The following is a 13,315-nucleotide window of genomic DNA, read 5'->3' on the forward strand; positions in this document are numbered from 1 at the left end:
TAAGTATCAGTGAGGGAGATAACTAAACAGAAGTATATAGAACTTCATTTTTCCAAAACTAAAGAATTGAGGAATGGTTTTATTATGACTTGTAATGGTTACCTGAAATTCTGGCATTGGTGTCTCCGTGTTGGACTCAGCATCATTCATTGCACTCTGTGGTGCCGCCTTGTAAGAACACAACAAGCAGATATGAGGTTTTACTACTTCCCAGATGTTTTCATAGTGTTGTGAATGGAACACACAGCTCTCATCACATGGCCACAGCATAAGCCAAATAGGTTAGTATTCTGTGATTTATTTTTTGAAAATTTTATAAAACGTTTTATTTAATATTTTTTAGTCTATTAGAGATTCTGAAAGCAGGGAGATCACAGTAAATAAGAGGAGCGAAATGTTGAATGACAGACTCAAAGTGGGTAGGGTCTCCACAGGGCTGTAGTCCCAATATTATTTGTTCTGCACATATCTCTTAGAATCACATAAAAAAGCCACTCATCATTTATCATGGTATTGTAGTTGTAAAAAAATCCTAAAACTATTCATTTTACTTTGTTAACTCAACTGGAGTTGTAGCTGTTGTTTTGTTTAATCAGACAATGCAGAATAAAGACACACAAAAAGTGACATGATATTTCTTACCTTGAGATGGAGGTCAGCGGCAATGACCCGCTGCTCCAGGTCCTCCACCCACTGTAGGGCGCTGATGTCAGTCTCCATTGTCTTCTCCTGCACTTGCCAGGGCTGCTGCAGAGCCTCTATTAGCACATCCTTCTCCTCTACCTTCGACTTAAATATAGGGTCTAGCCGGAAAGAACCCAAGAACAGTTGTAAGGATAGCGCAGGGCGATATGCAGAACGACTTTTAGCACAATCATGTAAGCTGTGTAACAAATTTCACAACACAACTGAGATGATCCATTTACCAACAATACTCACCGTCGATAGGTTTGGTGCACATCTCAGCCAAGCTCTCCATGTGTTTGGCCAAATGCTTATGGAGCACCCTCTCCCTGATGCCCCTTGGATGGAGGGCCTGTAAGGTGCTATACAGTTCCTCTGGATCCTTGATCCACCACCAGCCACGCACCATAGCTGGAAAAGAAACATGCATTACAACTAAGACAAATACACTAGTTGTGTTTTTCACTGAGAACAATAAATGACCATGATTTATATTTTTTGTACATTTTTGGACATATAGATCATATAGTTCAGGAATTGTTGAATGTGGTAACAGTCAAAAGAATTTGAAAGAAAAACATCTCAGAAAACAAGACTTTTTTAACCAGATACTACGTACATGCTGGTATGGGCTTGACCACCAGTTGTGTGAAGTACTGCTGCTCAAGCTCTTGGAACACAGAGTTGGGAGGGCGGCCACGACGCTTGGCTGCAGCTCCTCTCAGCCCTCTGCGTGCAGGACTGCTGCCTCTGCTACCTCTCCTCCGCCTGCGACCTGGCCTCGGGGGGGTAGTCGGAGTAGGCGTGGCAGGAGGAATGGGAGCTGGAAGAAGCTGAGGAAGAGGTGGTACTGGGGCACAAACGGGAACAGCAGAGGCAGGTAGTGTGGAGGCAATGCCCTGTGGCGTTGCTGTGGTCACAGGGTCAGCAGGAGTCAGGCCAGGCAAGAGCGGGTCCGGCTGGAGGGGTAGGGAGAGATTTATTTATTTATAAATAAAATAATAATAATCACACCGAAGTCTCAACGTGCATAGTTATAGCAAAATTAAATGTATTTATAGTCATGATTGTGGTGGCAAACCTGCACGAGTGGAGCAGTGAGTGCGGGCAGAGCACTCAGGATCTGAGGGAGGAGTTTAGGGGGTGAGCTGGGTATCTGGGGCTCGGTCAGAGAGTTATCGTCACATGGTTGTTTGGGGAGCAGGTTGAACCACTGTCCCTGTTTCTCTGCCATCTCCTTCACACTCTCCTCTGGTCGATTGCCCTCCGGAGCATCCCCTGCTGCTGAGCATGTGCCGTTGGTCACTGCTTCCTGTGATTGGCTGAGCCAGCTCTTGAAAGCAGTCTGTGTGAGGTCAAGTGTGCCACTGTTTGGTGATCCTGGCCCTTCTTCACCCCCCGACCTGGCGCTACTTCGACGCCGGCGGCGAATCTTTGCTGTGCGGAGGTGAAGCTCCACTTCTAGTTTGATTTTTCGGGGGCGTCCTCGTCCTCTTGGCCTGCTCATGAGGGATGCAGTGCCAGGGAGGGGGTCCTCCTCTGGGGACGAGGTCTGGGCCTGGGCAGGGGTAGCAGAGGAAAAAGAAGTAGGCAGAGTAGGAGGGGGAGTGGTAGGCATAGCGGTCTCCTCAACTTTGGGCTCCTTTTTGAGGAAGGTGACGGGAACCTCAGCTACAAGGACTTCTCCAGAAGCTGCATAATAGAAATATAAGTTTAGATGAAGATGGACAAGCCAAGGGGTTGTAAAGTCTAAAAATGCAAGTGATAACATTTCTTTCAGATTTATTCTCAGACTCACTCAACAGCTCCTCTGGCCCCTCGACCAGAACTCCTCCGAGGTGGGGTAGGGCCAAGTATCTGCGCTGGTAACGGTCCTGGCCCAGCAATACGGCCCGCATGGAATGAGATGACTGTAGCAGCTTTTTACGGAAAAATGCTTGCCGCTGCGGAAATCCAAAAGCAGAGGAATATTCAATATAAAGCAACATAAATGTATAAAGAACTCATTGTGTGTAGCAGCAGGCTTACCTTGGCTAGCTTATCTATCTGCCTTTCAAGCTCTGGAATGCTGGCATTGGTAGGGCTCTCGCTCTGTAACAGAACAAATTAAAAATTAAACGTAGGAAAAATCAATTTCTAATACTGAAAGAAAAAACACAACAGCAGACACGTACATCACTGAGTTTGGGCTCTTCTTTGCGTGCACGGCGGTTGCTTCTCTCCGAGACTAGGCCACTCTCCTCCATACTGAGGTTCTCTTCCTCGGCCACTCTGGCACTCCGCCTCCTCTCCTCAAAACAGAGCTCTTCCTCCGATCGTCCTGTACGACGCCCTAGTGCCGCCTTCAGTCTGCAAGGGAGAAAACAATCATGATCAACATCCTACGGCTCTGTGCTTTAATTACAAAAAATATCTGAGTAAACTAAAGTTTTCTGTATTTGAAGAGAGAAAATCATGATCTTACTTGCGCAACTTCCCCTCAATGATCCACTTGTTCTTCCTGTAAGTTGCCATGTTTTCTAATGTGTTGTCAATGTCACTGAAATAGAAATGCACACATTAATAAAGTTACAAAAATGTGGTAGTAACAAACTTTTAGGTTCAACAGTATCCTACAGGATAAATGAGATCTTATTCTGACCTCGTCACAACGTTGCTGCTGTTGAGCTCGTCCACCAGGAAACCCAGGATGGCTGCCTTGGTGTCAGGAGGCAGGGCATGAAATGTTTTGGTCCTCAGTGTGTTGCACACTTCTGTCTCATAATCATGAGATTCCAAAAAGACGCGCAGTACTTCTGAGACTGTGCTGCGGGTCAGCTCCGACTCAACCAGCTTTTCCCCAAGGATCTTTACTGACTGAAGGTTGGGATGAGGAGAAAAATATAGAGTAAAAGCTTTATCACTCAGGGATGGCATTAATGGAGAAAATGCTCAAACTGTATCACACACCTGGTAAAATGATGGCAGGCCTGGATCATGGAGTGCAGCCTCCACCAGCTTTATCAGTAGGTTCTGAACCTCTACTTGGCTGTCACCCATGCCTAAGAGGCCCTCCTGCAGGGTAGCAAGGCTGGGGACGTCCTTGGGTATATTGAGACCAATCATCCTTCCATAGCCATGTAGGAACTCAACCACAGTCAGACAGTGTGCAAAGGCTTTGCCAGAGAGAACCACACCAGGTATATGGGACAGCTCTGGCAGGGGCTGATGGAGACAAAGTTCAAAAGGCCATGCTTAATATAATCTGCAATCACAGTGCCAGTAGAGTAGACTAAAGGAATTACAAAACTCACTTTGTGGTCAGTGAGACACATGTCCTCTGTGGGCTTTTTCAGTTCTTCTGCGATCAACTGCTGTCTCCTCCGCTCCTCCAAGCGTCTCTGAGCCTGCGCTCTCCTCTCTGCTGTCCTCTTAGCTGCCAGAGCAGCCTGAGCTGCCGCCTCTGCCTCTGCCTGGGCTTTAGCCAGAGCCTTGGCTTTACTCCGAGCACCCAGCACCCTCTTACCCTGGGCTATGCGCTCCTCATCAGTCTGCTGTACTGGTGGGGGAGCCTCAACCTTGACAGACCTCCTGCGGCCAGGCTTCTTGGGCTCTGCAGCAGACCGTGATGCAGGCTTTGTGGCCTGTGGGGCTGTCGGGTCTGTTGGTAGAGCCTTCAGCTCTAGGTCCTTGGCTTGCTCAAGCTGAACCGACAAAAGGGAAAGAAAGAAGAGTTGGAGGTGAGGAAGAGAGGAAAAGGAAAAAAGCTGATTAATCATTTGGTGTTGAGTGTTTTGTCTGTACCTTGGCTTTCTTTTTTTCCGCTTTCATCTTCTTAATCTTCGTTTCCTCCCTTTTCTTCATTCTTGCCTAAATAATAAACAGCAGCAACAGAATCAGGAGGAGATGTCAAAAGCACAACCGCTCAACATTAGAAACTACATGAACTGAACTACATACCTTTTTTTTCATTTTCTTTTTGATTTTTGCAAGTTTCTCCTTTTCCTCCTCGGTGAGAGCTTCTATAAAATGGGAATACAAAAAATTAGCTCAGTACAAACTTGTTATGTGCAAGTCATCTGGTTTCAAGACTCATATTTGCCAAGTCTTAACTAATAGCTAAAACACATCCCTGTACACTCCTCCAGTCGACATCCACTCACCCTTGGCTTCAAGTTGCTTCAAAAGTTTGGCGTCAACTTTGCTAAGGAGATCAATCATCTTGGGTTTGGGAGGTCTACCAGGGCGACGGGCCTGCCCTCCCTTCAGGCCACGAACCCTGCGTGGTTTCTCTTTATCAGGGTTTGGAGGTCGACCTCGCCGGCCAGTGATGGCCATGATCATAGATGGAACCTCCTCATTAGCCAAGAGGACCCACTGCTTGCCCTGTAACACATATAGAGAATGATGAGTCCCCACATCTGGCTTCAACACATTTCTGACATGTTTGTAAAACCATGAGTTGTATCCTAATCCTTTCAATCTGTCAGTGATTTTACTTTCGTCTCACATTGAAAAAAAAAAAAAAAAAAAAAATAGAGTAGTACTCAGAAAAATATACAGACCTCAGGAGTTTCTTTTTCTTCATAAAAATCTCCAACAGGCATGCGTGGGCTGAAGCTGAAGTGTTCTCTGCTGACTACACTGTCTGTGTGTCTCTTCAAGTACTGGAAGAAGCAATAGAAAGAACATTGACATTATTGCCTTGAAAGACTATGATTTTAATAACTTAAAAAGATATTTATGGTTTAATAGCTAGGAATGTACCTTTATTATTTCAGGGAACTGCTTCATCCTTCTTCCACAAGGTGTGTAGTACCAGGTTTCGCCCTTCATGCGGTTCTCCATTTTCTTCACACGAATCTCCCTCTTCCAACTTCAGTTAAGAGAGTTCATTATTACAACAGGAGCATAGCAATCAAACTGGAGTTTGAGTTAAAATATACAAACACTGCACACATTTGAAAACACTTTTAAAACTCTTCTTCACAAATGTACTATTGTTAACATGCATGTTTTTTTCCACTAGAATCAACTGATGGATGAACATGGACAGCACATTGAAATGTATCTCGTCACAGTGAAGGATTACCAAATGATCTGTATAAACTAGGGTTTAGTCGTGACAGTTAACCAAGTCAGAAATCATGCTTGCTGGGCATGTTTTGGTTAATGGTTCTGGATTTATTTAATATTTTAAGAAAAAAAATACTCAACTGTACAGACAAAGATTTTGGGTTATGACATTCTTCTGACAACCCGGCATGCTATTAAAAAATGTTTTTACATTCGCTAACAGTAATTTTCATCTAAAGTGTAGTCTATATATAGATTTCTGAGATTGCTCCGGTGCCGCAGAAAATTCCACGATTGTATTTCCCGTTTCCTTGCGCTTTCTTTGTGTTGGAATTGTGGCTTAATGAGAACTATTTTTAACTGCTCCTCGGGTCTCTGCAGGGTAAATTGAGACAGCTAGCTAGACTATCTGTCCAATCTGAGTTCTCTCTCGCACGACTATTTTGCATCGGCTCTGTGCGGAGCTTAGCACCGCCCACGACGATTCTGATTGGTTTAAAGAAATGCCATTAAACCAGAGCACGTTTTCCTCGCATCCCCGAATGCTATGTGGAGTAGCCAGACCCTCCTTCAGAACGCTTTGGAGGAGGGTCTGACCAAGCGAGACTATCTAAAGTGTAATGGCATGGGAAGGCTTTTTTGGTAAAAAAACGATTATAATAATAATAATAATAATAACAACAACAACAACAACAACAACAACAACAACAACAACAACAACAAGACAAAGAAAACTCCACAAGGGAACATTACCCATGCCGCATTGGGACCTGAACCTGCTCCTCAGTTGCAACCCTCCTCTGTCTGTTAGATTCACCTTGTTCGAGAAAACGCACACAATTGGGATAAGCATTAGATTTAGTCGAACTGTGATATCATGTCTCAACAAAATGCCATTACATGATGTGGAACCCCCTCACAAAAAAAAAAAACAATTAACCTTCTTCATTACCTGCAGTGGAGCTATCATCATCATCATTTTCATCAACATCAGCAGCAGTTTCAGCATCTTGTTTAGATGTTTTTGCCACGTTTCCTTCTTGGTCTTGTTTCTTGACCCTTTTCGCCTTCTTGGGTTTGTCCACTGCTGCGTTATTAGCTGAAACGTTGGCCAGAACAGCTTCAATTGTGGCTGTGATGGAATCAACCTCTCCTGTGGGAAGCCCAGCCTCCCCACATTTAACCTCCACCTTGAGAGACTTCTTCCTCTTTCTGCCCTTGGCTACCTCCTCTTTATTGCCTCCCTTTTCATCAGTCTTCATCTTATCCACTTTAGGGGTTCTAACCCGAGGCTTCCGCTGGGCCTTCTCAGGAACTTAGAATAAAAAAAGGAGAAAAAAAAAATGTTTTAAATCAAATCTAATATGTTAATATTTACATTTAACATTTTGTTGAAATAAGAATGTTGAATACCTGGGGTTTTAATCCATGTTGCCTTTGGATCTCGAGGTTTGCGTGGTTTCCCTGGGGTTTTCTGCTGCCCTCCAGCAGCTGTCACAATCGGATCAGTTACTGGTTGGAGTGGGTGTACAGCAGGGCCCTCTGCTGGGGTACTGAAGGCGATGAAGTTCTCATCTCTCATCTTGAAACTCGGGGCAGTCATTGTCTCATTAACTGTGGTCTTAATGCTAATGCGTCCAGCCGAGTCTGGGGTATCATGTCCTCTGGGGCCCCACTCTGCTTCAGGTCCTGAAATGAAACAACAAGAACATTAAATTGTGTTAGCAGAATTCAGAAAAACAGGATAATTACATACAAAACAGAAAGACGAGTAATCTGTATTAGAAATACATACATTGCTATTCGGTGACAATGAAAGCAATTTCTAATGGACTAAATTACTTTTTTATGGGAGGGAATGGGCATAATAGTTTCCGTTAACTATTTAGAATGTACCTTGATGACCTGGATGAGACGACACAAATGAGTGTGAGTTGGACGAGTCACTTGAGTGGACAGAAGGCTCTTCCATCTGAGAGGTGTTGTTCAGGGAAGACTCTAGCATGGATTCTCCTGTGATTTGACAGCTGTCCTTGGTCTCTTCTGCCTCAGACGTTTCCCCTTCCCTGGAGGAGTCTAACGTGTCATCTCTGGAGTCTTCCACAAAATAGCTGCTATCTCTAGTGGTGTCAAATGCAGTAGATGGTTCGTCATCTGCATGGGAAGTGCTGTCAAACTGAGAAGTGTCCTTTCTCAGGTGAAAGCTGCTGTCAAAGTGAGTGGAGTCGTCTACGACTGAGCTATCACCGTCTAGAAGAGAGGTATTTTCAAAGACAGAGCTGACGTCAATCCTAGAGGGGCTGTTGAACATTGAATTGCCATCAAAGTGAGAAGCTACGTGTGAAGAGTTATCAAAACCTTCTTCATCAGTCAGATGTTCTATCCTTGTGCTGTGGAGATGTGAAGACTTTCTGAGTGGAGTCTGCTCCACCAAGGAGTCCTCTGCCTCACAGATACTGCTTTGCATGTGGTGCTTTTCAGAAGCCGTCTGTTTATTCTTGGGCTTTTGATCAGGGGTGACTGTGGTCTGCAAGGGCTTCCCAGGAAGATCTGTGAGGGACTTGGGTGAGCAAACTTCAGGTTTATTAGTTTCAGTAGCTCCCACCTTCTGTGATGTCCTTATCGTGCCCGTATCAAGCTGAGAGATGTGTTCCTCTGGTTTTCCATTTCTTTTGTTAGCCAACGTTTTTCTATCCTCATTATGAATATAGTGCTCTGTCCTGGGAGATGGCTGCTTCAGCGCATGAAGAGGAGTGGTGTTAGGAGGATGCTGCTCAGAGTCACAACTTTGGACCACTCCAGACTCCATTGCAGAGGGGACAGACACCAAGGCAGGAGGGGCGGACACTGGTGCAGTCCTGGAGGCTTGAGTGGTTAGAAGAGGTAGGGTAGACAGAGGTCGGACTGTAAGACTTTCATGGGCTGCTGGAGAGGGTAAGTTCACCGCTCCTGGTGGTGATGCCGCTGCAGACCCAGTGGAAAGACCAGAGTCAGCAGCTGGAGAAGTGTTTGTCTGACGCTGGGGTTTGGGCGCTGGGTCACAAGGTTTACAGCCAACTGAAGGAGTCTTTGACAGAGACATGGGAGATGCAGGAGTTGATAAACAAGAGCCAGGTGGTGTTGAGGTTGAAGATCCTGATGCTGACATTAGAGGTGGAGCCACACCAGCGGATGAGGATTTTGCACCCACTGATGAAGCAGCAGGTATTAATTTTGGGGGTCCAGACTTTCTGACAGACTCCGATGAAGAAGAAGAGACTGGAGGGGCTGAAGAAACTGCTGCACATCTAGACACACTATCAATCGAAGCAAGAGGTGTAGACAACTTTTTAGGTGATGCAGGCAGGGAGGAGGAAGAGAGCCCCACTGACAGATGCTTGGATCCAGCAGGGGATGTCTCAGTCACAGCAGAAGTGGGGGGCCTGAGGCCTTGCATCATTAGAGGAGGTGAGGAAAGTCTGGGAGGAGCAGCTGGAGATGGAGCAGAGGACACATTGGGGGGCATTGAGATTTGTGGTGGAGTAGATTCTATGCCAGGGGATGATTCTATAGGGGGCCCAGGGGCAGATGTGGGACACTCAGAGACAGCAGGACCCGTAGAGACCCGAGGAGGTGTTGAGGCCTTGGTAGATTCAGAGAGCTGAGATGACACAGACAGGGGAGGCGTATTAACAGCTGTCTCTCTGACTGAGGAAGCCATTTCTGGACGCTGAGCTGCTGGCTGTTCAGAATGCTGACGGTAATCTGGTCCCTCATGAGCCGCACTTTTGGGTAGTCTATGGGCAACAGGTGCCCTTTCCATGCCATTATAGCTTGTGTCTATCTCGACAGCTTCTCTCGTATGCCCTGAAAGAGAAAAGAATAAACAAAATAGTCAATAAAAAAAATAACGTTGGTAAGTGTTTTTCAATGATGAATTCACAGTGAGTGTATTATGTATTGAAGCATTTGATGGTCACTGTTTTACATAATAAAACAGTGGCATCTGCTGGTTGAATTTTGGCACTATCCCACCGCTGAGCCCTAGCAGTGAGACTGGCCCGATACCAGACATTCATTTGCAAAAAAAACAACTAGTAAGACTGAAACATCATTTTAATTATTGATTAATTTGCTGACTACTTTCTCAACTAATCATTTTGTCTATAAATATAGTGAAAAGTGGCCATCACAATTTCCCAGAGCAGAAAGTTATGCATTCAAGTGTCTTGTTTTCTCCAACGAAAAGTGCAAAACCCAAAGATATTCAGTTTAGTATCACGTAAGACTAAATAGATAAATAAAACAACAATAATTTCAATAATTAATGAAAAAGGAAAATCTTCACATTTAAGAAGTTGGAACCAGAAATGTTTGGCATTTCTGATTAAAACATGACTAAAATGATTAACCAATAACGAACAATACTATTCTATACAGATGCCATCGAAAACTAAAGCAACCAGTGAGTGCCATGTTTTAATATGATCAGCAGCTGGGATGGCTAAGCCAAGTATGGGCAAAGAGGAAGAATACCACATGACTATACAAGTATCACTCAACTGGTGGCTTTAAAGAAGGAAATGTATAATAGAGGCGACAGTTTAATTTATTGAAATTTGGAGAAAAAGTTTGAGCGATACCAGTAGTGTCAAAATGTAGAACTGACCAATTCCAGGCACAAATGTAATAGTAATTACTTTTAATGGAACACAAAAGGACTGATGGGATCAAATGAGTCAAAAAGTTCCACAAACACATCTATAAAGGTAAAAGTGTAAAGTGGTCACCTTGCATGACAGTAGATATTCCCACATTGCTAGCATGGGGGCTCCGTTCCCTGCTGTGGCCCTTGGGTGATCCGCTATCCTGCGCTGTTGACGGTGACATCATTGGTGTTGAGGACATCCCTACCAGAAGAGGGCTGCCAGTGCCCCCTCTGCCTAAACTGTGGGGCTGTGGGCTGCCACGTGGAGGAGTAAAATTCTGGGCAGCTGTGGGCATCATCTGAGCCTGGCCTTGCTGAGACTGCTGTGATGGCTGTTGCTGGGGAGACGGCAGGGATGGATGTTGGGGTTGATGCTGGTAGTAGGGCATTCCATTAGGCATCAGGCCATAATGCTGTGGTTGCTGGTGCTGCTGGTGGTGATGTGGGTGACGATGGGAGTGAATGTGTTGCTGCGACGGTTGATGTGGGGGCGGTTGTAGGGACTGCTGCTGGTGATGTTGTGATGGTGTAATTCCAGGATGTGCCTGACTCTGGTAGGTCCCATACATACTGGGGGAATTGTAACTTATCTGCTGTGGGCTAGGGTTACTCCTGTTCCAGTACTGACTCCCAGTAAGAGGCATGTTTGGTGGGCCTGCCACAGGGGGCTGGTGGGAGCTTTCAACACCCCCATTCAGCTGGTACTGCCCATGACCCTGGAAGTGGTGCTGTGACTGAGGCTGCACCATCCCAGGTGTAGGCTGCTTCTGGTGCATCCCGTGCCCAGGAGAATTGCCCATGGTTGGACCATACTGAGGGTGTCCTCCCCACAAGTAGTCATAGCCCATGCTGCTCTGGTGGTGGTTGCTCATGTGTGGGTAAGGAGCAGTTGGTGGGTGGGAACCAGGCACACTGGAACCGAGTACAGTAGTGACGCCATTCACATTCATTTCGCCATTCATATCTGTTAGACAAAAAAACATTAGTCAAGTTTAAAAGTGAGAGAGACGTCTGGCTCTATAAAGTACATGAAATGACACCAATTTTCACAATAAGGCTCATTTTATTTGTATTTTGATACAGGGCATAAGGCTGAAAATACTCACTTTTCCCCTGCTGAGGAAAACTCATGGAGGACCCGTTAGTGTAAAGAGAATCCCCTGAGGAGAGTTTCAGTCCTGAGTTTGGTGAGGAGTGGGTGCCATAGTTGAAATGATTATTTGACTCCATCTAGAACACAAAAATAACAGAAAAAATAAATACTCAGATTTACACTATAATATTCAAAGTCCATTCAGTAGAACATATGAAATGTAAATGTATAAAAGTGGTAGCATTTGCTTAATGGGGCTAAGATGCATGTGCCCGATATGCATCACCACATATGAATCACAAATGTATTCCTTAATTTCCATGCAGCTTTGAAGACATTACGTAATATGTACAAAATGTCAAATCATAACTGATTTTGGCAACTACAGCTTGTGACAGCACCATTTCGTACCAACAATAACAACCATCAAAATGTCGCAGCCAGCAACAGCAGATGCCAGGCCACAAACGATAGAAGCTCATCACTACCGCTGATGAGGCGCTGCTAATGTGAGCACATCCTCCTTAATGTAACGTAACCATGATAAATGTACGGCCCAGACAGGCATAGCCACACAAACAGTATCCACGACCTGGCTGGTGGCCTCGGCCAAGTAACAATGAAGGGATTAACGATAATATCTAACAGTCACTCATTTCATGTCCTCGTAATACAAAAGTAGCCCTCCTATGGATGCTTGATTTCCTAATTCAAAAAGGCCGTTGCAAAAGCAGGCACCGCGTTTGCTAAGCCGCGCTAGCTGCGTTCTCGCACGAACAATTTGCTTTAAAGCGCTGCTAGTCATCTGAGCTAACAACTGATACCGTAAACGTTAGATATGAGTTCAACTCATTAATAGGTTGGACATAACGTTACCGTTTACTTTGACGTAAAACATTGAAGAAAAAATATTCCTCGCTCCAGCTCCAAGGTTATTTAGCTAAATCATCACAATAGAACCGAGCTAACACACGCTAGCAGGATAGCTAACTGATAGCATCATCAACGTTTACCCGTACGTAAGCTGCGATGTTAGCTAATAGCCAGGTAGAAGGTACCGCAACCACGCTGGTGTGAGTCCATGATGCCCATCAGCGATAGAGAGTCCCGCGGATGAAAATAAATATCAACTGGTCTGTTGATAACGACTAACGTTAACTCACTCAGATTCGCTTGTTAACAGATGGGAGGCGTGCTCCCTTTTGTTCACGGGCTAACGTTAGCTAGCAGCCAGATAAGTTACATTGTTTACGCTGCACGCACACAGACAATTTTTGCAGAGCATCATCCTCCCACACTGCCACCATCAAAACTTTCGCTTATATTTTAGTTAAAACTATCCAACCTTTTAGTCCTTGGATTTTGAAGGCGCAGATGCCTCTAAAACCCTCGGAAAAACAGATATGCCGCTGAAGACGGCACAGCGGTAAATAATAAACAACTATTCCCTAACCTTTGGGTTTTAAATTAGCAAACATGGCTGGTGTGGTCCAATACAGCCATGATCACAGAACAGAGCAAACAGCAGCAGTGTAAACTTCCCAACAATAAGCACATACACATCCGGTAACATTTCTTAACGGAACTTCACAAGAAAGTCCCCAATAATAATCAAAATAACAATAACCAGAATCATGCACTAACGTTAATTTTATTTTATTAATAATAATAGTCCTAATAACAATAACCAGAATCATGTACTAACGTTATTATTTTAGTTTTAATAATACTAGTCCTAATAACAATAACCAGAATCATGTACAACGTTATTATTTTAGTTTAATAATACTAGTCCT

The 13,315-nt window shown here is 44.7% G+C and overlaps 1 protein-coding gene across 5 annotated transcripts in view; it reads right to left on the reverse strand.

Moving 5' to 3' along the window:
• The window catches only part of baz2a (bromodomain adjacent to zinc finger domain, 2A), a 21,964-nt gene extending 8,883 nt beyond the window's left edge, over nt 1-13,081 (reverse strand). Inside the window, exons 1-24 of one of the 5 annotated variants that reach the window (XM_036007788.1) lie at nt 12,973-13,081; nt 11,533-11,656; nt 10,509-11,390; nt 7,636-9,585; nt 7,153-7,428; nt 6,686-7,054; nt 6,493-6,559; nt 5,431-5,539; nt 5,229-5,330; nt 4,827-5,049; nt 4,624-4,685; nt 4,468-4,533; nt 3,978-4,367; nt 3,634-3,888; nt 3,326-3,540; nt 3,149-3,223; nt 2,859-3,033; nt 2,713-2,775; nt 2,483-2,627; nt 1,766-2,376; nt 1,304-1,643; nt 940-1,095; nt 643-803; nt 103-168 (exon numbers count right to left, since the gene is read on the reverse strand). In XM_036007788.1, coding sequence (XP_035863681.1) covers nt 103-168; nt 643-803; nt 940-1,095; nt 1,304-1,643; nt 1,766-2,376; nt 2,483-2,627; nt 2,713-2,775; nt 2,859-3,033; nt 3,149-3,223; nt 3,326-3,540; nt 3,634-3,888; nt 3,978-4,367; nt 4,468-4,533; nt 4,624-4,685; nt 4,827-5,049; nt 5,229-5,330; nt 5,431-5,539; nt 6,493-6,559; nt 6,686-7,054; nt 7,153-7,428; nt 7,636-9,585; nt 10,509-11,390; nt 11,533-11,656 — 6,882 coding nt within the window. In that variant the 5' untranslated portion in view covers nt 12,973-13,081. The other 4 variants (XM_031316792.2, XM_036007785.1, XM_036007787.1 and 1 more) reach the window with 4 other exon arrangements.
• Between the last annotated feature and the right edge of the window lie 234 nt (nt 13,082-13,315).

The sequence above is a fragment of the Sander lucioperca genome, chromosome 12, assembly GCF_008315115.2.
Source record: "Sander lucioperca isolate FBNREF2018 chromosome 12, SLUC_FBN_1.2, whole genome shotgun sequence".
NCBI classification, from domain to species: domain Eukaryota; kingdom Metazoa; phylum Chordata; class Actinopteri; order Perciformes; family Percidae; genus Sander; species Sander lucioperca.